The 27,953-nt window shown below is 40.6% G+C and overlaps 1 protein-coding gene and 1 long non-coding RNA gene across 2 annotated transcripts in view; one reads left to right on the top strand and one right to left on the bottom strand.

Moving 5' to 3' along the window:
* Positions 1–5,185: 5,185 nt before the first annotated feature.
* The window catches only part of LOC117524916 (lysyl oxidase homolog 1), a 58,695-nt gene continuing 35,927 nt past the window's right edge, over positions 5,186–27,953 (bottom strand). The window contains exons 2-5 of the mRNA XM_034186736.1: positions 21,757–21,913; positions 13,721–13,816; positions 9,254–9,369; positions 5,186–6,731 (exon numbers count right to left, since the gene is read on the bottom strand). Coding sequence (XP_034042627.1) covers positions 6,725–6,731; positions 9,254–9,369; positions 13,721–13,816; positions 21,757–21,913 — 376 coding nt within the window. The 3' untranslated portion in view covers positions 5,186–6,724. The remainder of the gene's footprint in view (positions 6,732–9,253; positions 9,370–13,720; positions 13,817–21,756; positions 21,914–27,953) is intronic.
* Positions 6,401–27,953, top strand: part of LOC117524925 — a 31,139-nt gene continuing 9,586 nt past the window's right edge. Inside the window, exons 1-2 of the long non-coding RNA XR_004564908.1 lie at positions 6,401–6,536; positions 12,791–12,803. This is a non-coding gene — a long non-coding RNA (uncharacterized LOC117524925). The remainder of the gene's footprint in view (positions 6,537–12,790; positions 12,804–27,953) is intronic.

Here is a 27,953-nt window from a genome sequence, read left to right as displayed (position 1 = left end):
CAGGAAGCAAAAAATACAATTAAAAAAACAAAGTCAGACATAAACATACTCCATAAATATCTAAACAGCATTTGAAAAAACATATATTGAAAGCTTACCAGCTAAGGACTGGACCATCTGCTAGCAAGTTCCTCATGGAGGTGAAGTGAATGGATCTGACTACAAGACGTCAGCAGCTTTCATATTTGGGCGATACCATATTTCACACACACACACACACACATATATATATATATATATATATATATAATCAACAAATTATTGACCTTGCTGACGCTTGGTCCGTACTTGACAACGCATCGGTCTGGTATTTCCCCGTACAGACCTCGCGGTCAGTTAATAATCCTTTAATATACCTAGTGATAAATAATAATCCCTTTATTTTCTGGAACTCATTATTTTCAGGTACATTACATTTGTTCGTAATAGACTGTCATCTATTTTAAAAGATTTTGGGCTGATCTTGGTGATCTATGATGCATGGTCTAAAGCCCATAGCGCAAGAACATTTTGGGGTGTGTTCTACTCCACTTTGTTAATTACAAGGTGCCTCATCTGAATGCAAATTATGGCCAAGGTTGGGTAGGATTACCTTGAAAGAATACATATGGATTACATGTATGTATGTACATACGAGGTCTGTTAGAAAACTATCCAACCTTTTTATTTTTTGAAAAAACTATATGTATTTGAATCATATGCGCTTGCATCAGCCAAGCTTGAACCTTTGTGCGCATGCGTGAGTTTTTTCACGCCTGTCGGTTTCGTCATTCGCCTGTGAGCAGGCTTTGAGTGAGCAGTGGTTCAGCCCCCTCGTCGGATATTCATTGCGAGGAAAATGTCTGAACGATTTGGAGCTTTGCTGCATCAAATTTTTCCAGAAACTGTGAGAGACAGCCAGCTGGGAACCATTCGGAAGATTCAGACAGCTTTCAGGGACGATTCTATGGGGATCACGCAGATTAAGGAGTGTTGCAACCGGTTTAAAGACGGAGCACAATGGCAGAGGGCGCGCCGTGCTCCGAGCGGCAATCGACAGGCTGAAACGACCAGATCATTTCCAAACTGAATGCTGTGTTGATCCGGGACGTCGTCTGACTACCAGAGAAATGGCAGAAGATGTGCACATAGCACTTTTTCGCCACATTCCACTGTTACAGCAGTTTTTGTCATGAAAAGACGTGCAGAGGAATTCGCACGTCGGGACGGAGCTGCTAATGGCGCGGGACAAAAAGCAGCGCCGTGATGAAGCCTCACAGGACATGTTGTGGCATGTCCAGGTCATCCACAATTTCTTGGGTTGTCACACGACTGAAAAGCCACCGAAAGCCGTCTGAATCTTCCGAATGGTGCAAGAGCTGGGCATGTCCTGTGAGACAAACACGGAGGTGCTTTTGTCCCGTGCCATTAGCGGCTCCGTGGCGAATTCCTCCGCTCCTCTTTCCATGACAAAAACTCCTGTAACAGTGGAATGTGGCGAAAAAGTGCTATGTGCACATCTTCTGCCATTTCTCTGGTAGTCAGACGACGTCCCGGATCAGCACAGCATTCAGTTTGGAAATGATCTGGTCGTTTCAGCCTGTCGATTGCTGCTCAGAGCGCGGCGCGCCCTCAGCCATTGTGCGCCATGTTTAAACCGGTTGTAACACTCCTTAATCTGTGTGATCCCCATAGACTCGTCCCTGAAAGCCGTCTGAATCCTCTGAATGGTTTCCACATGGCTGTCTCTCACAGTTTCTGGAAAAATTTGATGCAGCAAAGCTCCAAATCGTTCAGACATTTTCCTTGCAATGAAAATCCGATGAGGGGGGTGGACCACTGCTCACTCAAAGCGTGCTCACAGGCGATTGACACAACCAACAGGCGTGAAAAAACTCACGCATGCGCACGAAGGTTCAAGCTTGGCTGATACAAGCGCACATGATTCAAATCCATATAGTTTTTGCAAAAAATAAAAAGGTCGGATAGTTTTCTAACAGACCTCGTACATTTGGATTACTTGTAATCTAATTACTTTTGGATTACATTTCAAAGTAATCCTACCCAACCTTGATTATGGCACATGGTGCAATGCGGTTGTATTTTATCAATTCGTCATGGGTGTGTTTTGGGCACTGAGGTAAGTAAGTTAGGCTCTGCAGTCCATTGGTGCCAGTGTTTATCTCCAGATTCCGTAGTGTGAAGCAAGTGAGAGTCTGTGACTCCCCCTGGATGGAATACCAGTTACTTCCCCAGTCAAGACTGGTCTCCATTTGACTGGGACAATGCAGATGAAGTGTCTTGTCAAAGGACACAGACAGGGAGTCTTACCAGAAATCAAACCCAAGTCTACATATTGGCAGTCCAACTCATTATCCCACTGAGCTACCTGCTCTGCGGTTTTTTTGGGCATGACATGAAATAAACCAATCAGATTGTCGTCTGCCATTCCCTTGAAGAATCAGAATACACTGAAATCTAGATCACTGTTATTTCAGGAGCAGAATTAAGTAAGAGGATTTCTGGAGTGTTGCAGATCTTCATGCAACACACCAAAGTGTGTGAACACCCTCTACAGCTCCGAGGTAAAGCAGGAAAGTGAGTTTATTCCCTCAGAGAGATGGATGAGGGCCATGGCCTGCTGTGGATTGATGGGGACGTGTGGATGTGGCTGGGGTTTTGTCAGAATCAGAACTGTCAGCTGATGATGATGATCTCACTTACCAATATGACTTTATAAGTACCTGGATGCCTTGTTCCATCATCTCTGTCTTTGCACATTTGACAGTTCTTTGTTGTGCTGTATTTATCTGATTTTTTATTTGTAGTGTGGCCAAAGCAGATGGTCACCCTTCTGAATCTGGTCTGCTTGAGATTTCTTCCTACTATCAAAAAAGCCTGATGGAGTTTTCCATAACACTGCTGCCAGTGTGCTTGCTCAGGGGGTGGGTAAGGTTAGTCTCTACCCTTATGAAGCACCTTGAGACAACTTATAGTGAGATTTGGAGCTATATAAATAAATTGAGTTGATTGCTTGTATTTTTTCCATTTGAGAAACAGTAAGCCCTGTACAGGCCTGGAGACCCATCAGGGAGGTACTTTTCCCTGGAGACTGCAGCACGAAGTGGATGACAGTCCATGACTCACCCTGGATGGAACGCCAGTCCATCACAGATTAGTCCTCCAGAAAAGCCTGGTCTGGTACCTGACTAGCATGGTGTAGGTGAAGTGTCATGTCCAAGGACACAGACAGGTAGGTCAGCTGGTCAACCATGTATGTCAACAAGACAATATATTATTGAGCTTATTTAAATTAATTTAACACCAATTAACCAGGTTTACTGTAATTAATTAAACTTAATGTTTTGATGGTTGAAGAATTTGAGATAATTAATTAGTTTCCTCAAAATTCACTGCTCAGTTGTTGTTTTTTTGTTTGTTTGCTTTGTTTCTTTTTTACAGTGATAGTGTGTTGTGCAATGGAATTGTCAACATTAATAATCAGTCATCATAATTTGAGAAACGTTTGCCTGTTTATTTAATACCCAACTCCTCCCAGGTCCTTGACACCATTTCCACCAAACGTGGTATATGGATGAAGGTCAAACCCAGAACTGCATTTAAAAGGTTTGTTTTGGCAAAGGTCAATGTCATTGGTGTCAAAAGTCAAAATTTGGATTTTCATTCCATTTTGCACCAAACCTGACATCAATATATAGGTGAGTTCTCAAATTATCCAGCTGAGATGAAATTAGGCAAAGGTCAAGGTCATTGGGGTCAAAGGTCATAATTTAGGTTTTTGTCTATTTGCACCAAAGTTGGCACAAATATGGAAATGGGTTCATGAATTGCCAGCAAGGACAGATTTGCCAGAGGTCAATGATTCAGTTCAAGGTGTTCCTGTGTGTTTGTTGGCCAACTCCTCCCAGGTTTTTTTTTTTTTTTTTTGCTTATTACTATCAAATTTTAATATGCCAGTGAATGTTGACCCCAAAATTGCTCTTAAACAATTCATTTTTGAATTTGACCTGCAACTTAGTTTAGACCAAATGTGGCACACACTTCAGTGGATTCCAGAGTTGTCCTGGCAAGTTCAGTCACAGATCAATCATTTGTTCAAAGTCAAAGTCACTGTGGTCAAATATCGTATTGCTGTATCCATTAATGACTTGATGCCTGTGGGTACCGTGACCTAGGAATAATAATAATCCAAACAGTAGGGAAACAAAGATACAACAAATTTTATTGTTTGACACTGGCTGATCAATACAGACACTTCAGATTCTTCACATTTGTCCATTGTTAGCACATATAGAATGTTTGGGTTAGTACTGTTTTTGGTGTTCCAGATTTGCATGTATTCAGCAGAACAAAGTGATTTTAGATGTGTACTGCAAAACTAAAGAATCATAGAAACTTCCAACGAGACTGTGCAAAAGGAAACAACTAGGTTTGAGAGGTAGGTAGAGATGACTTTCTGGAACTCTGCCTCACAACACTAAATCTGCACCAGTAGACAGGTACAACTATGTAAAACAAGGAAAAATTCTGATTAAACATGAAAAATATATATATGTAGAAAGTCATGGGATTTCAAAAACTACAGTAACAGATCAGCAAATACATTTGTAACCACATATTCTCCATCATAAAAGTCATGCATCAGCGGATTATTAGTATATATATATTCTTCTAAAGGGAAAGATGACATATGTGCCATCTGACCAGTGCTGGAAGATGACCCAAAAAAAAAAAAAAAAAAAAAAAAAAAAAAAATATATATATATATATATATATATATATATATATATATATATATTCAAAGATGCTAAACATATAGCTCATGATGGAGTCTTATTTTATTGAAAGCAGCTCTTTCTGCCAGCTGAACATCATGTTACTGGTTAACCAAAACAGGAGTAATGTGGCCACTGAATATTTCAAGTTTTTTTTTTTTTTTTTTTTTTGGGGGGGGGGGGGGGGGGGTTGCACTCTATCTATGTATTCACTGTCCATTTGAGGACACAAATGCAATTGTGAGTTGGTGACTTACTTCACGTTTTAATAGAACATTAAAGAGTATGTGCCTGGAGAATCTCCACTGCCTTATCCTGACCACAACAAACAAACGAACAAAACACCCCTACCACATTACAGTCCTTCTGACTCACTGAGCATCTCTGAATGCAGCATGGATGATTTTTGCCTGGTGATTGAATTTGTTGGTTTGCAGCTGAACTCGGACTCCTGTGGAAGCACTGTTTATGATTTATTCATAATTTAGGGGACGCGCATAAATATTTGTCACAGTACAAAGTGATAACCATCACTTCTGTCAGTCAGTGACGCTGTTGCTTGGAACCAAACCAAAGCAGTAGACCTGCAATGGGAAAGACATGACAGTAAAGTAGGAGGGCAATAAGACAGCACATGCCTACACAAGTTAAAATTTTCTTTTTGTCTCCTTCATTCTCATTGTGATAGAGCTATTCTTCTAATCTCTTCTGTGGCATTCTTTGATCCTAATCACTCAAATTCAACCTGATCACTCATTTTTGATCCTGATTTGTGGTCTTGATTACTCATGTTTGATCCTGTACTGTGATCGTGACTGGGGAGCTTTGATGCTGATTTGATGCAACCGACCTTTGATCCTCATCATTTATCTTCCATAATGAATTGTGATCTTGATCACTCATCTTTGTTCCTGAATTTTGATCTTGTTTGCTGACCTTTGATCCTGATCACTTGCCTTTGATGGTGATTTGTTATCCTGATCACTGTCATTATTCCTGCTTGCTGAGACTTTTTACCGTGAACACTGACGTTTCATCCTAATCACAAATGTTTCATCAATATTTTTGAGCCTGGTCACACACCTTTGTCCCTGAACTTTGATCTTGATCAGGGAGGTTTTATCCTGACTACTGACCTTTGATCTCGTTGGACCATGGTTTGTGATGCTGATCACTCATCTTTGATCCTGTATTTGGATATTGATCAAGGAGCTTTTATTCTGATCTCTAACCTTTGGTTCTTATCACTTGCATTTCACCTTGGTTTCTAATCTTGTACTTTGATCTTAATGAGGGGCTGATCTGCTTGCTGACTTTTGTCCCTGGTCACTGACCTTTGATCATCATCACTCATCTTTAATCTTGCTTTGTGATCCTGACCACTCATCTTTGATCTTGAACATTGATCCTGATCAGGAAGTTTTGTTTTGATGACCTTTGATTCTGATTGCTTTTGATGTTGTATTTAGAATCATATATGAGAGGTAGCATCAGGCTCAAAAGTGTCAGGATCAAGGATCTCAAGTGAAAGATGAAAGGCAGAATGCTCTTCTTGAGCGAGATCCACACTAAAATTGAATAAAGTCTTCCTTCTCTGGGGCTTATGTCACCATTAACTGTGACTGAAATCCATTCATGTCCTTTTGACATATCTTGCTGACAAACAGAAAGACATGAAAATGAAAACAAAGCCTCCATGGAATCCGAGCAGTTAGCTCATTGTGTGGACGGCAGTGTGCAGTATGAATTTCAAACGTGTGTGTGTCTAAGTGCATTTTGACTTTCTTACCAGTGCCAGCGGAACCCTTGTTTGTCACGGGCCCAAGATACCAAAATAGCACAAAATAATAAAGACAAACAACAATGAACCAACATGAAAAGGATTCCATTCACATTTCAATGGAATAGCATTCAGTGTCACTGTAACATCACAACCTTCCTGGGCACCATCAGGACCTGCACAACAAAACACAAAATTGATCCTTTTGTTTCAGAACTGGCACACACACAGGGTTTCACATTCTCTGCATTAGGAATAATAGAACAATTAGACTGGACTCAAAGAAAATAAAGTTATCACCGTATTGTAAACTCTCATAAAAAATGATCTAAACAACTTGAAATTCTGAAAAATTTGAAAAATAAGATGTCAATGCGGCTCTTTAACATTAGTGCATAGGGTGGTTGTTTTTTTGTTTTTTATGTTTTCACATCTGTCGCAGTCCCTAATCCAGACATCACTCATTAATGTTTCTCAATCTGCATGAAATGACCTGAACGATTTCTCGAGAAGGCAGTGACGTGTCAGCAGTCATAGGTCGAGAGGTGGGGCACACCCTGGAGAGGACGTCATTCTGTCGCAGGGCCACACTAATGTGATTTTTTTTTTACAAAAATCAAAAGTCAAGCTCACACGCCAAGGTCAAAATTGTGACCCATATGCAGTCTGACACATTATTAGCTGGGCAGTGAGTGACATAGTTTTGTTCATTTTGTGTCTGTATGCCACCCCGGTGGAATTGAAATGAAACAGTTACGGCCCCTTCACACATAGTACGAATAAGTACAAATCAGGGTGAATCATGGCGGAACAGCTCATATAAGCAAACCATGAAAACATCGAGCCGACGGGCAGGCATGAATGATCTCACTGTGAAAGGTTTAGGTGAACGCGAGGGTGTTTGGCACCTAAACCGTCACAGCGGGAACACAGTGCGAGCAGCTGGAGCATGTGTAACCACATCGCACAGCTGCTGTGAAAAAAAAAAGAAAAATACATCCCACCCACAGGAATCAAACCTGCAATTTACAAAAGCTCTGATTACCAGATGGAATCTTTACCACTGTGCTATAATCACTGTCTTATAACAGGAGTGTGAAATGGCTAAAATCAACAAAGAGATAAACTTATTTTTTTTAAAAAGAGAAAAAAGCGCCGTGATAACTGACCAAACGTGTGTCCGGCTCGACACACGTGTCTTGTCAGACAGACATGACTTTCAGATTGCCTGCTGCATGTCCACATGAACTCATGGTCCGATTCAGCTGGGACAGCCTGTCCATGTGCGCGCTCTCCAGCCTATCGCAAAAGTGACATATGTTTTTATGTATTTCCACGTGAGGACAGCAAAAGCACACACACGCGCATGTCTGTCAAAACACAGTATGTGCTCTGCAGCTTGACGTCCAGGACCAGAGCAGCCACGCCCCCTGTCTGTTCAGCGCACAGTCCAAGGTGTCACTCTGTGATCAGATGACAGGCGCCTCGCGGGCTGGGGGGGCTGGTGGCGCGAACCACACACACGTCATGTGTTGTTGGGGGCCGACACTCTGGCACGCCACATGTGTACTTGACAACTTCACAGTCGTGGCGGTACTTAGACAAATTTCACCCCCAGCTCGAAAGTGATCATCTGCTGACTGTTTTTGTGCTAATAGCGTGAATGACCACACATTTTCTAAGTGCCAAGCAAGCAGTGGTCATTCATTTTTGTTATTTGTTATGTAACTGCGTATGTAGATATTGTCATAATTATTTATATAACTGTCCTGGCAGTGGTTTCTGTGTTTGTATTGTGTGCACTGAGCTCCCATCCAGCTGTCAGTGTGCTGTGATCAGCTGACAGGCCCCTCCCTGTGCTGTGTGCATTCAGACCTCGATGTCCGGCACCCATGTGGTCAGATATGTACATACATATAAGCATTTTATGCAAGTGTGTGCCCCCCTCCCCGGCACACCACGTGTTGGAGGGAGCGGGGGGGAATGCCACACGTGTTTTGCGTTTTGTAACTCCTCACTCGTGGGGGCACTTCGACAAATTTCACATCCAGCTCCAAAGTGATTGTCTGCTGACTGGTTTTGTGCTAATCACACGAATGGCCACACATTGTCTAAGTGTCAAATGAGTGGTGTTGGATGTTCATGTGTGTCAGCTGGAATTTGGCCGACACCTGCTGCGGGAGGGATCGAATGGGCTCTCACAGAGCACTCTCTGTCTTTCAGCCGCTGGTGTGCGCAAATAGTTGTAGCAACAGGTGTACGAGGCGTTGGAGGCAGCTATGATTTTACACACATTGCATACGATTCCTGCTTCATGCGCAGTTCAGCCACATTCGTACTATGTGTGATGGGGCCCTTATGATCGTTTTAATTTACAGTAATAAAATATCACCATAACTATTTAACAATTACTATCAGTTTCATACAGTCACTCTATTTTCAGAGGTCAAATATAATCTGGAAGTTCAATGGCAAGCAGTTTGAAGGTCAGATGTTATTTTTTTATTTTTTGTCCACTCTCATTTACTCCTTCAAACAACAATTTTTCGACAAAGGATTCATCGCAAACAAAGCAATCCTCAAAAATTAAGTAGAAAACTCAGATTTTTGATTGCAATGTATTTTACAATTTAATAGAAAAATAAAGAGAACTGAACACAGACACAATAAAAATATCTTAAAATACTGTTGTACTTACTGTGCTAAATTGCATTTGGTCGTTGTAACAAACCGTCCTGTGTAGTGAATGTTACATCGGACCACATTGTTGGTATAGTCTGATTCCAGCACCAAAAACTTGGGATTAACCTGGAGCTGGAGACAAACAACAAAGATTCCATTTACAATCATTCACTGCTCCTGTATTAGTCCATGGGCTAAGCAGGTTATCGGTACCATTTAAGGTGACGAAACAACACTCAGAATCCAGCTTCAGTGTACCATGGCCTACATAAAAATGTATGATAACCGTCCCAGGGTGGCAGCTGTAGCCAGCTAGGGGTCAATGAAGGGTTACACTGAGCTCAAAATTTAAAGATGCTCCAATCATATTGAAAACTATACCACATTATTTATCTGATCATAACGATTCTAAAAAGGTATACTTTGGACTATCTGTGAGTGAATGTTCTGGAGTCATAGCCGGTGCCACGAGGGGGCGTTTGGGGGTGACGCCCCCTCACGTCATCAACCTCGTCCCCTTGGATGTTAGAGTTATCAAAAAAATAAAAAAGAAAGAAAAAGAAATACTGGAAAATATAGCAAAATATTAGTTAAATCACGTATTTAATAAATAAACCAAATGAATTAACTAAAGTAATTAATTTTAAAACAAACGGATATGGCGTGTCTGTGTTCAAGGGATTTGATAGGTTGAGGGTTGCGCTTGTCAGTGCGGCAGAGGGCGGTGCGTTTCCAACACGTCGTGACGTCAGACGCGTCGCTTCGGAAGCGGCAAGGGGAGATTGCTACGTCACACTCTGGCTGTTTCCACAACCTGAATAAAGTTCAGCGATCACCATCTTGAATTGGCATCGCCTGAACCACAAAAAACCTTTAAAAAACAGCAGTAGAACGATTCTCCCATCACCCTGCTGGGAGAAGCTTTTTTCAGCTACTTTTCGGAGTGACACCGACTGAGGGAGGACTGACGTCTTGGTGGGATATCGATCGAACCGCGACAGCGGCTGACCCGCATGGAGAAGCCGGCCTTCAGGCATCATCACTGAGCAGGGCGATCCAGGCCGCCGGGGTGATGGAGCAAACCCACTCAGTCCGAAATCTCCCACTTTTTGGGTATAGGCGAAGTCCCAGTTTGCCCAATGGAGTTTAGTTCTGCAGCTTTACTGAGGTGAGAATAATGTAAAAATAAAACGTGACGTTTACTGAACTGTGAAGGTTTAATGATCGGCTAACGTTAGCTTAGCCTTTTAGCACAGTTGATCTGAGTGAACACTTTTAATTTTCAAATGGTTCAGTCTTTTTTATTTTTACCAAATAAGCTACAGCTTTTTTCAGACACCAGAAAAGCTCAGCTTTAAATAAAGTAAGTCCCTTCGGCTGCTCCCTTGTTTGCAATTGGGGTTGCCACAGCAAATCCAAGGTGGATCTGCTTGTTGAATTGGCACAAGTTTTACGCCGGATGCCCTTCCTGACGCAACTCCACATCACATGGAAAAATGTGGCAGGGGTTGGATTTGAACCCAGAACCTTCTGAACTGAAACCAAGTGCATTAACCACTTGGCCACCACCCCTGCTAAAAGCTCAGCTTTAAATAACTTATTTGTTTGGGCGTTTTTTTCCATCTTTTTTTTTTTTTTGCTGCTGTTTTCCCCCCTTTTTTTTTATGTATAAACTGTTTTGTGTTTCTTTATATTTAAAGAAATATTTTTATTTGTCCCAATCAGGAACATTTGCTGTGCAGACAACCAAACTTCCATTGATGAGCTGAACACCACGAAGTCCAGTCGAAAGAAAACATCTCTGCTTTTCAGCAACACCACCAGAGTTCAAAACTGCAGAAGAGACCTTCATCTGGTCCCGAGAATCCAGCAGAACACCTGCTTCCAAATAAAAGGCTCTTTCAACAGCAACTATTTTATTATTTTTTAAAAAGTTGTTTCATTTTATATTTTAACAATAATTGAACGGATCATTAAAAATGTCCACGAATCAAAGTCAAAAGACATTTGCACAAGTAGAAGCTCTCCACTTATTGCGCTCAAATTCATATTTTAGAAATGACTCTGTCCTGATAACATTAAAGGCAATTACATATTTTGACGAAATTACAAGTTCAAATGACTGTTAAAAAAATCATCATGAGGTTTATGTCACAGAAATTCTACTTTACAATCACATTGTTAAATTATTTCCTTTTGCATTTATAATAAACATTTGTATTTATTTAGTGTTTGTTTTTCTGGTTGAAATAAGATATAAATAATCTACCAGACTTAAAAAATATACAAGTTTCCATGTTATTTTGTTTGTCTAAAAATAAATGTCTGAGGTTCCTTATGTTAAACAAGAAATTATCTAATATGAAATAACAGGTGGTTTTAATTTACAGATAAAAGGTTTCTAAAGAACCATTTATTGATTTATTTAGCTATTTTAATTACAAGTGTTCTAAACTTTTTAACAGTAATCAGAAATTTTGAGGTAACAAACAACAACAAAAAAACATTTCCAATGATTTTTCTTCAGAAAACTGCTCTCTAAATGAGCAGTCCTGTCACACGTTAATGTTTTGTACAGATCAGTGGTTTCTGCACCAATCGGATTGGTCCAATCCATTTTGTACAGATCAGTGGTTTCTGCCACGAGTCTTCCGTGTTTTGGCCAGACGCGTCGTTCCTATTGGACAACACGAAGGTACGTCACAGCTCAGAGTGTCGAAAGTTGGTGCACCTCATCTCGACAGAACACCGGCTCTGTGTGGTATGTAGGAGATCACTTGACCGAGCGTCTATACGTTCAAATAATAATTTTAAAAAATACTGTCATCACTCTTTACTCTTAGTCAGTCTCTTACAACGGTGCAGCCTAAATACACGAGCTTTCCAGGAGCGCACCACGCACACTCAGAGGCACGTCTCCTCCGGTGCGCACTTTTTTGGGGGGGGGGGGCGACCCCGCCCCCTGTGATAAACTCATCACCCCCTTAATATTTTTTTTCCTGGTGACATGGTGACAAAGGTCAGTTTCAGTTTGTACAGGGGTTATGGGGTAAACTTTTTGCTTTTGCTTTTTTACTTTTAATTTTTGCTTTGATGCTGATGTGTTTTATTTTGATGAATGAAGAGGAGCAATATGAGCACTCATATGCTTCCTAGTGTACACATGCAGAGTGCATGAGCATGGGCGTATTTTAATGTAAAAACAGAAGAAAACCTCTACATTTGACTTTGGACCAGCTTTATGTTGTTCTCTGGTACAATTGCTTTCTGTTGCTTTACAATACTGATGTAGCAACACCGCACCTGCTCACACCCTGTTTTAAGACCAACACACCCATAGCTGCATAGACAGGTGCAGGTACATTTGATATTTAAAATATAACGTAATGTTAAAATACCCTTGGCCATATGAGCATTGTGTTCTTTATAATTTGCAGTTGTTTAATTAATTATTATGATCTTATTGTCTTACATACAATTTGTACATGTTCAATAAGGCCCCTCTATCAGTCAATCAAAAGCAATTTTTACGTTTTAATGACATCTGCAGGAGGCTTTGTGTGTGTGTTTATATGAGCTTTTGAAAGGTGCAGAAGTTGGGCAAATCAAGGAATATTTGTAGATCACCCTCTGTGCATTTGCAGGTATTAATGAAGCAAATTTAAGTATATAGGAAGTGAGTTAGCTTGAGTTAGCGGAAGTTAGTGTGCAGGCTAATGCATAAAAAATGTCTTGTAAATGACTCCAGAGGTGTTTCAGTTTTAGAAGTGTTTTTTTTTCACTAGCTTTTACATAATATATGACAAAGAGGTTATATTTACACACAAATGAAACAGAGTTTTGCAGCTAGTTACCAGCCTGTGATGTCACCATGCTAACGTCCACAAATGCCTTGTAAATAAGTTCCGAGATATTATTAGGTTCCAAAATGGTGTTGTCAGTTTTAGAAGTGTTTATTTCTTGGTAGCTTTTACATAATATATGAGAAACGTATATATAAACACACAAAATGAAGAGGTTCAGAAGAGACCAGCCACTGACATCACGGTGCAGCTCTACTCTGATTGGCTGTCACCCCCTGCAACTAATAAACAAACTGAACAGACTGAAAGAGAATGTGACTTTTTATCCTCTTAAAATAGGTCAAGGTTAGCCATCTTTGAACTTGTCCAAGGTCTGTGTCCCAAGAATGTTCCCTGTAAATTTGAAGACTTTGGCAGGAGTAGGACTGGACTTACGCAGAGCACAGACAGTTGGACAGACGGATGGACGGACGCTAAGCCTTTGCAATATCCGATGTCCATATCTGATGGCCTCGGGTAAAATCATGGGTGTTTGGCGTAACAATTTTAACTGTGATGTTAGAAATTACCCATGACTTTTGCCCTGCACTGTGTGCTGCTTTGCACTAAGTGGAAAATAGGGCCCTCAGAACCTCTTTCCAACTCTTTCTCCTGCTGAGTGACCACACGCCTGTTCTTACCTTTAGGATGTAGTTTCCAGGTTTTACGTCTGTGATGTCGATCCATTGGCAGTCAATATCAGCATTGTATGTGTCGTAGCAGCCCGGGCTCAGACCCTGAAGAACCAAAGAGTTAAACGTGCATCATAAGAACGCTGATCAATAATGCGATAACGAGCACCTTTGATTAACCTGCTTAATCCTGCTTCAAAAACTCTTTATCAGTTGAAAATAGTCTGTTTATTTTAGTTGCCATGAATTGTATATACAAGTATGTGTCATCATACATACAGGCAACTGAACAAATTTTAAAAGAGCTACATTTCAGCTTGCTCAGTGTTTGGATCAATATTAATTCAGCTGTTTGCAATTTAAATAGAAAATACAATAAATGCAGTTTGTACTTCAATGAGATTTTGTTGCGCTGCTACCGTTTTGCTCAGAGCCACCACAATAGGGTTGTCATAAGATCCACATGTTGATCTGGACATATTAACATCTATGTGCTGTATTTGTGCAAAGTATGCTGATAAGAGAAGCTCAGAAAAAAAAAAAGTCATGCGTAGTCGGGGGGAGAGGGTTTCCGGTTTGGTGGGCTTAGTGTCTCATCACTGCTTTTTGCAGTTAATGTGGTCCTGTTGGCTTCATCAGCCTGTGACCTCCAACACTCACTGGATCGGTTCGCAGCCGAGTGTGAAGTGGCTGGGATGAGGATCAGCACCTCTAAATTTGAGGCCATGGTTCTCAGCAGGAAACCGATGGATTGAGTACTCCAGGTAGGGAATGAGGTCTTACCCCAAGTGAAGTAGTTCAAGTACCTCGGGGTCTTGTTCACGAGTGAGGGGACAATGGAGCATGAGATTGGCTGGAGAATTGGTGGCATTGTATTCGCTCTGCTGTGCTGTTGTGATGAAACAGGAGCTGAGCCAAAAGTCAGTTGTCGTTCCTACTCTCACCTATGGTCATTAGGGTTGGGTCATGACCGAAAGAACTAGATCGCCGGTACAAGCGGACGAAATGGGCTTCCTTAGGAGAGTGGCTGGTGTAACCCTTAGAGATAGGGTGCGACGCTCAGCCACCCGTGGGGAACTCATAGTAGAGCCGCTGCTCCTTTGTGTTGAAAGGACCCACCTGAGGTGGTTTGGGCATCTGGTAAGGATGCCTCCTGGGTGCTTCCATAGGGAGGTGTTCAATTCAATTCAATTTATTTCATTTATATAACGCCAAATCACAACAAAGTTGCCTCACGGCACTTCACACAAGTAAGGTTTAACCTTACCAACCCCAAGAGCAAGCACACAGATGACAGTGGTAAGGAAAAAACTCCCTCTGATGGTTTCCAGGCACGTTTATCTGGGAGGAGACTCTGGGGAAGACCCAGGACGAGGTGGAGAGATAATATCTCCTAACTTGCCTGGGAACGACTTGGGATCTCCCAGTCAGAGGTGGTCATTGTTGCCCGGGAAAGGGAAGTCTGGGGTCCCCTGCTGAAGCTATTGCCCCCGCGACCCAATCCAGGATAAGCGGTTGAAGATGAGTGATGATGAATGAATGAGTACTTATAATGCGCACATTTTTTAAATCACCATTAATTGCACTTTGATCCCTTTTTCTTTTGACACCACTGACTTGATCTGAAAATAATGACTGTTTTGGAGAGCAGCAACTAATTTACGTGTCTGTGCAGACAATTTTTTTTTTTTTTTTTTTTTTGCACAGATTAAGTAACATCACCAAACCAGAAGTAGTTTTTAAAAATAGTGCCAAGGAAAAACAACACTATCAGCAAATCTACACCTCATGGATTATCTTTATGTTGTTTTCCAACATTGAGGAATAGACAAGAGGTTGTTACTTAAAATGGGTATAGAGAACAAAAGCACTAAGCTTATTTCCACAAGTGCCCACGTCCACGGCAGGCGTCTCTCCACGTCCCCAGCACACCTACTCCAAGTGCCAGTTGGAAGCCGGATCACAGTCCAGTGTACAATCATGTGGGTGAAATACTGTTAAATACTTTTCATACAAACGTTTCTGTGAAGGCTCTCAGTTGTCCAGGTGGTTTTCATAGTAGAGAAGCTTGAATCTTTGACTGGACTGGGTTGCTTGATGCGAGGACATTTCGCTTCTAATTGCAGAAGCTTCCTCAGCTAAAATTCTTGCTCTGGTAGTCTGACTTCTGTCTTGACTCTTGTACAGAAGAATAACAGAAGCCAACAAAAGCTAGCGTTTCAAAGCTAACCAAACCCCTCCTACAGAGAGGCAGACTGCTATTGGCTAGTGACTAACAATTGCTCTAATTAGCACCTATTGTGCTCTAGTTAGCACCCTCCAAATGACAGAGTAGCTGTCCCTTTTACTGATGGGGCTGACGCCTCTCCTGACGACTCTCCTGATGATGTGAATGACTCATTACCATGAACAAAAGACTGAAACTGCTTTGACCTGAGTACCTCATTGTAGACGGGGACAAAGCATGTCTCAGACCCCCTCCCCGGTTAAGGCTGGGTTTCAACTGTTTCACATACAATGGTTCCTTCACTCCCCTCTCAAACAATTTTTCTCTGGCTAAGATGTTAACTTCCTTGTCCTCAAACATGTGGTTAGTGTCTTTAAGGTGGAGATGAACTGCAGACTGAGGTCCACCGGTGTCCTCTCTGCTTAGTCTCACCTATGTAGTGTTTGTTACAGTTTTCCTGACATCTGATAGAATACACTATATTGCTCTGTTTGTAACTAGGGATCCTGTCCTTAGGGTGAACTAATTTCTGTCTCAAGGTGTTAACAGGTTTAGAGTAAACTAGGATTTTGTGCTGTCTTAAGGTCTGTAGTTTTCCCCTACTCCTGCTAAATAAGGGAGAGACACGCCTCTTCTTCTTGGCCCCGTCTCCTGTTTGTCTGGTCTCTTTGTTCTTTGGGAGTTCTGCACTTTATCCGTTTTGCTACATGTCAAATGTGAGGGTTTTGTGCATGATTGGTGCTTTGGGCTTTTACGATCATTAATTAACAGCCACACAGAGCTCTCACAGATTTAAAAGACTAAATGTGCTTAATTCATAATGTTTTTCATCCAGATTTTATTGTTAAAAAAATAAGTAGTCTTGGATCCAATAAGATAACATTACCAAATCAATTTTAATCTGTCTTTTACATTTTCATGTGTTTGATATTTCATGTTCAACATCTCCAAAGTCCCATGATTCTGTTTTCAAAAATCTGCTCCTGATTTAAGCAGACGTTTTGAGTGACACAGCTTGTTTAACACTTTTGTGACATATGTAACAGAAATAACCCCGCCCACTCAAATGCTCCAATTTTACCTCAGATTATTAAAAGCCCCCCCGTCCCACACACACACTTTCTCAGTCGTTCAGGAAAATCATAAAACACCCTGGTGCGCAAAATGAAAATTGCCACACACACACACACACACACACACACACACACACACACACACACACACACACACACACACACACACACACACACACACACACACACACGTGCCACCTTAATTGAAGTGATACATTTTTTCCAAATACATTTTGTAGTACAGCAATAAATAATGCTCAGTATGTTCATGCTGCCCCATTTTTGCAAAGTTCATAGACTGCAGAGTTTTTATTTATTTTTGCCTTAAAATATTTCTGTGGTTGTTTTTAAGAGTGATTTTTTTTCTTCACTGTTTTTATGTTTGTGAGAGCTGTGTATGTGGATTCCAATTTCAGTGGTGATCCATCCACGCAGGCGATTAAAGGCAATTATTTTAGATTAATAAATTTCAAACCTTGAAATTAATTAGATACCTTTTTTAAATTATCTGACAGCACTAGCATAGACCTGAGTTGGCTTTATATTTGTGGGTTCAAATGAATCCTGCATTTCATTACATTTTCAGAGTAATATCATGTGACACAATGGTACTGCAAACACTGTGTGCTTGCTTCTGAAACAGAATATCCCTGGGTCAAGGCTGACTGTACCCCATTGCATTTGTTTTATTTTATTTTATTTATTTAGTATTTTCTACAAAGGCATTTACATATGTTTACTGTTTTTTTTTTTTGCCAAATTATTCTGGCAACCACAGCTGCCAGTTTTTTCAGTTAAAAGCAGAATTTGCTAAAAAAAATTTTAAACAATGTTTGACTGTTTATGATGAAAAGATTTGATTCAGCACATTATAATAAGATAAAAGTGGCATTGCTTACCTTCAAATATGTACCTTGAAATACATATTTCATAAAAGACCAGGGACCTTCTACACAGCATGCACTTTCCGTAAATATAATCCAGAAATGGAACTACCGAATTTCTTCCTGATTTCAAGGTCACTGCGAATTAAGTTGATAAATAGTAACATTTTCAAGTTAGGGTTGATTACAAGCTTGATGGAATGTGCATGTGAAGTCAGAGGCAGAGGCACCATATATGCCAGTGTATGGTGACAGCCCGTTTCCACCGAGCAGTCCGGGTTGGTACAGCACTGTACAGTACGGGTCGGAACATAGCACGTAGATGCTGCAAGCACATCATTGAGCATGCATACGCTTTTGTGTGGCCTCTCCTCTCCACACAGAGGCCAAACAAAGTAATTTATCATTTTTAAAGTTTTATTTTATTTTATTTTTGTCTTGGTCTATCATGGGATTTATTTTCATTGTGCAGAATGCTGATGCCTGTGATAAACACTGATGTGAATGAATGAGGTGCTGTGACTCTTAACTTTTAAAATAAGTTAATTGTCTTGTAGAACAAAGTGCCAGCGTTCTCTGGTTCAGGCTGAGAAATGCAGCAAGAGCAGGCAAAAAACAGAGGGACTTCTTTAAAAATGCTACGTTTCTTCAGCCACAACAAGGAATTAAAGTATTTTCAGACTTTGTTTTCCAAATGTGCATATGTTTTTGTCAGGCTGTGATGATGAATCTGACTGAAACGAACAGGTAAGACTGCTGGGCCTTTCAGACTGCAAGCGTCGACAACACCCCCAAACACGTCAGTGATGTCAGATGCGGAAAGGGGGTGGGGTGGAGATTGCTAAGTCACACTCTGGCTTTTTCCATAACTCAAAAAAGCAGAGCAATCACCATCTTGGATTTGCATCTGTAGAACCACAAAAAGCTAAAAAAAAAAACAAACAAAAACAAAACAGCAGTAGCAACAACAAAAAACAAACAACACATCTCCCATGACCCTGTTGAGAGCAGTTATTTCAGCTAATTTTCAGAGTGACGCTGAGCTGAGGGAGGACTGATGACTTGGGGTATTGATAAAACCGCGACAGTGTGCAGAGCCACTCTGAGGAACAGGTGTTCAGGCCTCATTCCGGGGCAGAGGAAGACACAGAGCCAGGGTGATGGAGCAGACCGACGAAATCTGAAATTCCCCACTTTTGGATATATACAAACATTCAGTTTGACCAACGGAGCTTAGTTCTGCAGTTTAGTCTATGGTGAGAATAATTTAAAAATAAAACGTGACGTTATTGCACTGCTGAAGGTTATATGCTCAGCTAACATTAGCTTAGCCTTTTAGCACAGTTGAGCTGAGTGAATGCTTTAATTTGTAAATAGTTCAGTCTATTTTTATTTTTACAAATAAAGCTACTTCTGAGACCACAAAAAGCTCAACTTAAATAACAGATTTTTGGGGGGATTTTTTTTCAGTTTTTTTTTTCTTTCATTTTTTTAATGTTTAGTGTTTATTTACATTTTAAGAAATATATTTTTTAAATTTGTCCCACAATCAGGAACATTTGCTATGCAGGCAACCTAAATTCAGACACACTTCAAAAATTTCCAGTGATGAGCTGAACACCATGAAGTCCAGTCAGAAGAAAACATCTCTGCTCTTTAAAATTGGAAAAAAAAAAGTGTCTTCAACAACTCTACCAGAGGTCAAAGCTACAGAAGAGACCTTCATCTGGTTAAATGTCCTGAGAATCAAGCAAACCAACACCAGATTCTACGCTTCTAAATAAAACAAAGGCTCTTTAAACAGCAACTATTTTATTATTTTTTAATAACCTGTTTCATTTTATATTTTAACATCAAATCAATGGATCATTAAACATGTCCATGAAGTCAAACTTCAGTCAAAAGAAATTTGCACAGGCAGAAGCCCCGCCCCTTTTGTGCACAATTTTATAACATTCACAATCACTAGTCAAATTCATATTTTAGAAATTACTTTGTCCCGATCACAACATTAAAGGCAAACACATATTCTGATGTAATTACAAGTTGAAATGACTCAATTAAAAAAGGATTTCATCATGAAGTTTATGTCATATTAAGAAATCCTACTTTACAATCACACTGCAGTCATTGCTAAATCATCTCCTGTTGCATTTATAATAAACATTTGTATTTATTTACAGTGTCTCTTTTTCTGGTTGAAATGCAGATATGAATATCTACCAGACTTAAAAATCTACACATTAATTTCCATGCTATTTTATTTGTCTAAAAACAAATGTCCAAGGTTTCTTATGTTAATCAACAAATCATCTCATTTGAAACAACAAGTAAGTATGGTTTTAATTTACAAATGAAGAAAGGTTTCTAAAGAATCTTTTATTTTTTACTATTTTAATTACAAGTGTTCTAATGTAAGAAACATTTTTTGCCGTAATCAGAAATTAATTTTGAGGTAAAAAAAAATATTTGCAAAGATTTTCTTCAGAAAATTGCTGTGTATAAATGAGCAGTTGTGTGACACATTTCTGCCACTGATCTGTATATAACACAGTGTTATACAACCCCTGGCAAAAATTATGGAATCACCGGCCTCGGAGGATGTTCATTCAGTTGTTTAATTTTGTAGAAAAAAAGCAGATCACAGACATGACACAAAACTAAAGTCATTTCAAATGGCAACTTTCTGGCTTTAAGAAACACTATAAGAAATCAGGAAAAAAAATTGTGGCAGTCAGTAACGGTTACTTTTTCAGACCAAGCAGAGGGAAAAAAAATATGGAATCACTCAATTCTGAGGAAAAAATGATGGAATCATGAAAAACAAAAGAACGCTCCAACACATCACTAGTATTTTGTTGCACCACCTCTGGCTTTTATAACAGCCTGCAGTCTCTGAGGCATGGACTTAATGAGTGACAAACAGTACTCTTCATCAATCTGGCTCCAACTTTCTCTGATTGCTGTTGCCAGATCAGCTTTGCAGGTTGGAGCCTTGTCATGTACCATTTTCTTCAACTTCCAAAGATTTTCAATTGGATTCCTCATTTGTTTTGTTGTGCATTTTCGATTTCTGAGACATATTACTTTAAGTTTTATGTCTTGACGCGTTGATGTCTTCCTTGGTCTACCAGTATGTTTGCCTTTAACAACCTTCCCATGTTGTTTGTATTTGGTCCAGAGTTTAGACACAGCTGACTGTGAACAACCAACATCTTTTGCAATATTGTGTGATAATTTACCCTCTTTTAAGAGTTTGATAATCCTCTCCTTTGTTTCAATTGACATCTCTCGTGTTGGAGCCATGATTCATGTCAGTCCACTTGGTGCAACAGCTCTCCAAGGTGTGATCACTCCTTTTTAGATGCAGACTAACGAGCAGATCTGATTTGATGCAGGTGTTAGTTTTGGGGATGAAAATTTACAGGGTGATTCCATAATTTATTCCTCAGAATTGAGTGAGTCCATATTTTTTTTTCCCTCTGCTTGGTCTAAAAAAGTAACTGTTACTGACTGCCACAATTATTTTCCCTGATTTCTTATAGTGTTTCTTAAAGCCAGGAAGTTGCCATTTGAAAGGACTTTAGTTTTGTGTCATGTCTGTGATCTGCTTTTTTTCTACAAAATTAAACAACTGAATGAACATCCTCAGAGGCCGGTGATTCCATAATTTTTGCCAGGGGTTGTATACAGATCAGTGGTTTCTGCCACTGTAGTCTTCCGTGTTTTAGCCTGATGCCTCGTTTCTATTGGACAGTGTGAAGCTACATCACAGCACACAGCAGCATAAGTTGGACTGGGTGGAACTTTGACGGTGGCGAAGCATCACTTTATACTGTATGTTCTTGTTTAGTGTTTTACCTGAGTGTGAGCAGTGCAGGCATAACGCTTCAGGTGGCCAAAGTCGCAGGTGGTGTCCTCCAGGCAGAAGCTCGCCTTGTGTCCCTCTGCCACTTTTCGACCAGTACTGATCTCCAGTAAATCGTAATGGCTGAACTCGTCCATGCTGTGGTAATGCCTGTCAGATCAAACAAAGCCCTGTAGATGACCATGAACAAGTACAAGAATTTCTATGCAGAGACGTTGATACATGTGTTCCAAGTCATGTAGAGAAAATGTTACATGGGCTTTTTAAAAAGTCAAGGTCAGTGACAATATAGACCAAGGAGTTTGTTAAGGATTTTATATATATATATATATATATATGTTATCACTGTTAAACATTTGTACCTTCGTCTTCTTTCTTATGAAAACGGTGTTGTGCTGTTTGCACTTCACCCTGAGAATGTATGTGTTATTCAACCTTGTTTTAGCTTTGTCTTCTTTCTCATGAGAACGGTGTTGTGCTGTTTTGCACCTGTCTTAACCAAGCCTGAGAATTCAATTTTGTTTTAGCACTCTGGGGTCAATCTGAACTGGGAATGAAGGACTGGATGTACTTATTGTTATAACATAACTTTGTTTTCGTAGCCGCTAACGACTGGGAGTAAAAGAACTGAAGGTTGAATTTTGACTGATTGTGATGCTTAGTGTTCCAGGCAGATGCAAAACAGCTGATAACTGCAACAGACGAACGAGATGTGCTGACCTGAAGTGTTCTTCCTTACAGCTGCACTTGACGTATGCGTTTATGTTATGGGAAGAAACTTGTCTTGCGTCATTACCCCCACCCTTAGGACAAGTTTCTTGTTTATGTGATGAGGGCGTCTCTTAATAAAAAGAGCGGAAAAGCAGGCCAGACTTTAGTGTAGCCTTGGTGTACAGCCTGGCCGCACTCCGCGCGTAATATTTGACTTTCTGTCTCACTGGTGTTTCTTGACTCTGTTTGTCTTGTTAAAGGTTTTAAAAATGTTTGGAGGAGAAAATACCCAACATTGACTGGGGGCTCGTCCGGGATCTCAACAATACCGGAGGTGTCCAGCGGAGGTCGTCAAGTCCAGACGTAAATCCTTGGCCAAGGTCCGATCGATTGATCGTGTCTGCAATTGTCGACCACCGTTGGCATCGTCTGGTTGACGAGATTTTCCCGAAGAAAACAGACAGGAAGTCGAGTCAGTGAGTAGAATTTCTTTGTAAATAGTACCGAGTGAGTGGTGATCAGATCACATAAACAGTTAAATTCCGCAAGCGATGATACAGAATCGTCTGTTAATGCAAAGCAGTTAAACTCTGTAAGGAGGGTGCGGACTCCTCTGTTTATATACGCGTACCGGTAGGGGATAAAAGTGATCACATAAAACAGTTAAACTCCGTAAGCGATGGCGTGGAATCGTCTGTTAATGCAAAGCAGTTAAACTCCGCGAGGAGGGCGGACTCCTCTACGGTTGCGAGGGACGCAAGTAGTTAAATTCCGGAAGGAGGATACGGACTCCTCTGTTTTAATACGTAAAGGAAATCCCGGGTAGAAATATGTGCACTGTAAAAAGTAGTTAAATTTGGCAGGGACGGCGGAGTCCCCTAATGCAGGACAGTAGTTAAATTTCACGGGAGGGCGAGCTCCCCTGACATAAGAATGCGCGTACGATTATTAGGAGTGTTTCTATGTGTAAATAGTGTTTTGTGTAAGTGTAAATAACTGTGTGAAAGTGCAATACTTTGGACAACGTTAGTGACAACCGTGTGTGTGGAAGCAGAGGCAAGTGATTCCGCTTCCTACGGGGAGGTGAAAGGAATCAACCACACGACGGCAAATTAATTGTCACGTCCAAAGAAAGTGTGAAAACTTCAGATTTAGAACACCCTAGGTGTGCCCCCGTCTGAAGTCCAAATTATAACAAGGGATAATAAAAATGGGGGGTAAGACGTCTATAAATAAGGAAAATTTATCAACTGACGACTGGAAATTTATGGAAGCAAAAAAAATCCAAAAACAACAAAAAATTGGAGACCTGGATTAATAAACATGACTTTGACGGACGACTGAACCTGATCAGTATACAGAAGCTAAAGAAGGAGTTAGAACAGCAACATAAAGGTGATGAGAAAAAGATGCAGAAAGTAGGGGCAGATTTAGTGGCATTTTGGGAGGAGGAAGCAGAGAACAGACAGAAGGGAGCAGAGAAGCAACGATTAGAGAAAGCAAGGAAAAAGAAAGCTGTAGGTAAGGCAGAAGAAGATGTGATAATTCAGCACAGAGAACCAGAACAACCTCAGCAACCACCGCCGGCTGGATCGTCGGTGACAACAACACCTTTATCTCCTCTACCAGAGGATGACGATGTACCGCCACCACAGTATGATTTAGCAGTAAAACCTAAGGTAAAAAGAGAAAAACCAGAAAAACCACAAACACGCAGTCAAGCGAAAGTGCCCACAGCCCCTCCCATGGTGGAACACAGTGACCAGGGAGGTGCCTATCCTATGATAGAAGTACCAAATCCTCGTGCAGGAACAGCAGGACAGCGATCAACCATGCTCGTATATCGAACATGGAATGCTGATGATATCAAAGCAGCAGTCGACATGATACCATCGCCACATGTCGATATTGAGGGATTTATGCAGGATATAGAAAACATTAGAAATTCTTACCACCTTAGTGGACCTGAAGTCCAACAGGTGTGGATGAAAGCATGTGGCCCTAAAATGGAGTCAGATACGCGGAGACTGGAATCCTGCAGACCAGGATGGCGTACCATTGCCACATGATGATCCAGTCTTGAAAACAAGAGTGGAAGCTATGATTACACGGGCAAAAGGTGTGTTAGGACCAAAGATAAATTATACTGAAATTACCAGGACAACTCAGAAAGAAGGAGAACCATGGATAGAGTTTAGATGCAGATTTGAGAGTGTATTTAGAGTCCATAGTGGCATATTGCCAGGAACACCAGTGTATGAAAACAAATTGAAAAATGTTTCACCTGTGAAGCTGACAATGACCGATTTGATTCATGATGGCAACTCAACAGCTGTCATAACAGTAACAGGTGCCACTGAAGATGTTTTAAAATTGAGATTCACAGGTATGCCATTACATGTGTCACTTTGTAAACCATATTTGACAGAATGGCAAGAATTGGGACTGACAGTCATAACAGCTTTGTCAGCCACTGATTGGAGCAGAGTTGGACCACGAACGGAGTTCAGTCCATCAACTAAATTGTATAAAGTGCCAGTTAATGTCTCATTGGTGCTGACAGCTGGAACACACATTGATGTGTCCACTTCACAATCCTGAGTGTTTCAGTTGAGTCCTGAAGAGGATGATCTTCTCTCTTCTGTACCATCAGGATTGTGGACAACAGGTCCTTCAGACGTAGGACTGATAAAAAATGCACAACCTGTAGTTATAAGAACAAAAACAGAATACAGACCATGTGTAAGACAGTATCCATTGAAACCTGATGCAATTGAAGGAATCAGGCCAGTAATAGAGAATTTATTAACAGCAGGAGTAATAGTGCCATGTCCAGATTCACCATGTAGGACACCCATATTTCCTGTAAAAAAAGGCTCCGCCCTCAGTGGGATGGAGAATGATTCAAGATCTGCAGGCAGTAAATGCTGCTGTAGTAAAAAGAGCTCCATGTGTACCAGATCCGCACACACTGTTAAGCTCATTGAGATTAAATTCTAGTTGTTTTTCTGTAATAGATATCAGTAATGCATTTTTTTTTTTTCCGTACCAGTACACCCAGATAGTCAATTCTGGTTTACTTTTACCTTTAAAGGACAACGATATACATTCACCAGATTACCGCAGGGTTACGCAGAGAGCCCAACTATTTATTCTCAAGTCATGTCAGCATGCTTAGCCAATTTTGTTCCACCGGCAGATAGCCAACTATTAGTGTATGTCGATGACATTTGATTGCCTCTGACACACGAGAAAACTGCATAACTGACACAGTAGCATTATTATGTTTCTTATTTGATAATGGCCACAAAGTGAGTAAAAACAAAGTTCAGTTGTGTAGGGATAAAGTAAAATATTTAGGACATGAATTATCAGCCACAGGGCGCACGATCCTGTCTGACAGGAAGGAAGCAATTTTGCACGCTCCAAAACCACAAACCAAAAAGCAGATGATGTCATTTTTTGGACTGACTAATTACTGCAGGGCATGGATTCCCTGTTATGCAGAATTGACTAGTCCACTTTCTGATTTGATGTACAAGAATGATATTTCAATGTCAACCGTGTTGGAATGGAACAAAGATGCTGAGGAAGCTTTTGTAAAAGTAAAACAAACATTAGTGTCATCCACAGTTTTGGCACTACCAGATTATAGTAAACCATTCATTCAAACAGCTGATTGTAAGAATAAGTTCATGACTAGTGTTTTGGTTCAAGTGTATGGCTCCAAATTGAGGCCAGTTGCCTACTACTCATCTAAATTGGATGCAGTAGCAAGTGCTTTACCACCATGCGTACAGGCTGTTGTTGCAGCCTCTATGGCTGTTCAAAGTAGCAGTAATGTTGTTCTATTCCATCAGTTGACACTGAAAGTTCCACATGCAGTTTCTGCACTTCTGTTGCAGACAAACATGAGCCTTTTGTCCCCAGCAAGACATCTTTCGTGTATGTCCTTGCTATTATCACAACCACACCTTACGGTAGAGCGCTGTACAACATTGAATCCATCCACATTGATACCCTTACCTGAGGATGGTGAGCCGCACAATTGTCTTGATGTAGCTACGGTCTGTACGAAAGCACGCCCAGACCTCCAGGACACACCCATCCCAAACAGTACAATTGTGTATGTGGATGGTTCTTCCACTAAAAATGCTTATGGACAAACACAATCTGGATATGCTGTTGTCACAAATTCAGAAGTATTGGATTCTGCTTCATTGCCATCGTCATTTTCAGCACAAGCAGCTGAATTAGTTGCTTTAACTGCAGCTTGCTATCTGTTTAAAGGTACGGCTGTATCAATTTATACAGACAGCCAGTACGCTTTCAACACAGTGCATGTGTTTGCAAAACTGTGGGAGGAGCGTGGAATGGTGACATCATCTGGAAAGCCAGTGACTCATGCCACTCTCCTAACTGCCCTACTGCAAGCTGTGAAGTTGCCTCAACAAATTGCTATATGCAAATGTGCGGCTCACACCAAAGGCTCTGACAGTGTTTCAAAAGGAAATGACGTTGCTGACAAAACCGCAAAGGCGGCAACAGCTCTTTCTATTTTTCTCTTATATGACACCCCTCCGGATATGACCACAAAAGAAACCCATATTGCCAAAAAAATATGTTTAAATGGGCAGCTATTATGAGCCATGGCGTGACGCATGTCTCATCAGGGGGTATGATATCGCAATTGCAATCTATTTTTTGTCTTTATGGGTTCAATGCATATGCAAAACAGCATTGTAGAGCATGCATGATATGTGCAAAACACAACTCACAAGGCAATTTGAGACCCCAAAGAGGCAAATTTCCAACACCACAATATCCCTTTCAAGTGATTCATATGGATTATATACAGCTGAGTAAACATGAAGGGAAGGAATTTTGTTTAGTCATAATTGATGCCTTCTCAAAATGGGTAGAATTGTTCCCTACAAAACATGCAGGTGCACTTACAGTGGCTAAGGCATTGTGCAAAGACATCATTCCATGATTTGGAATACCAGAAACAGTCTATTCAGATAATGGAGCGCATTTTGTTAATACAATAGTGCAATACGTAGGAGAAGCGCTACAGGTCAATCTCAAAAATCATTGTGCTTATCAACCACACAGTGCCGGATTAGTGGAAAGGACAAAGGGCACATAAAAGGGCGCAATAAAAATAAGATTAAGGAAATGTATAGAAGAGACAAAACAAACCTGGATTGAATGTTGGACCTAGTAAAATTGTATATGAGAATAACACCAACACCATCAGGGTTAACACCATTTGAGATACTTTATGGACGACCATATCGTCTACCAATTTTGACATGGATACTAAAACAGCAGATGAGGAACAAACATTAGCAAATTTTATGAAAAAGACATTAACACAGAAAGAGATAACTTAAACACATTTACTGCCGAATAATTTTGATCTTCCACAGGACGGCCTTCCGGTAGTCTAGCCAGGAGACTGGGTGTTCATCAGAGT

Source organism: Thalassophryne amazonica, chromosome 2 (assembly GCF_902500255.1).
Source record: "Thalassophryne amazonica chromosome 2, fThaAma1.1, whole genome shotgun sequence".
Taxonomy (NCBI): domain Eukaryota; kingdom Metazoa; phylum Chordata; class Actinopteri; order Batrachoidiformes; family Batrachoididae; genus Thalassophryne; species Thalassophryne amazonica.
Note: the sequence above shows the minus strand (reverse complement) of the source record. Positions and strands in the feature narration are given on the sequence as shown.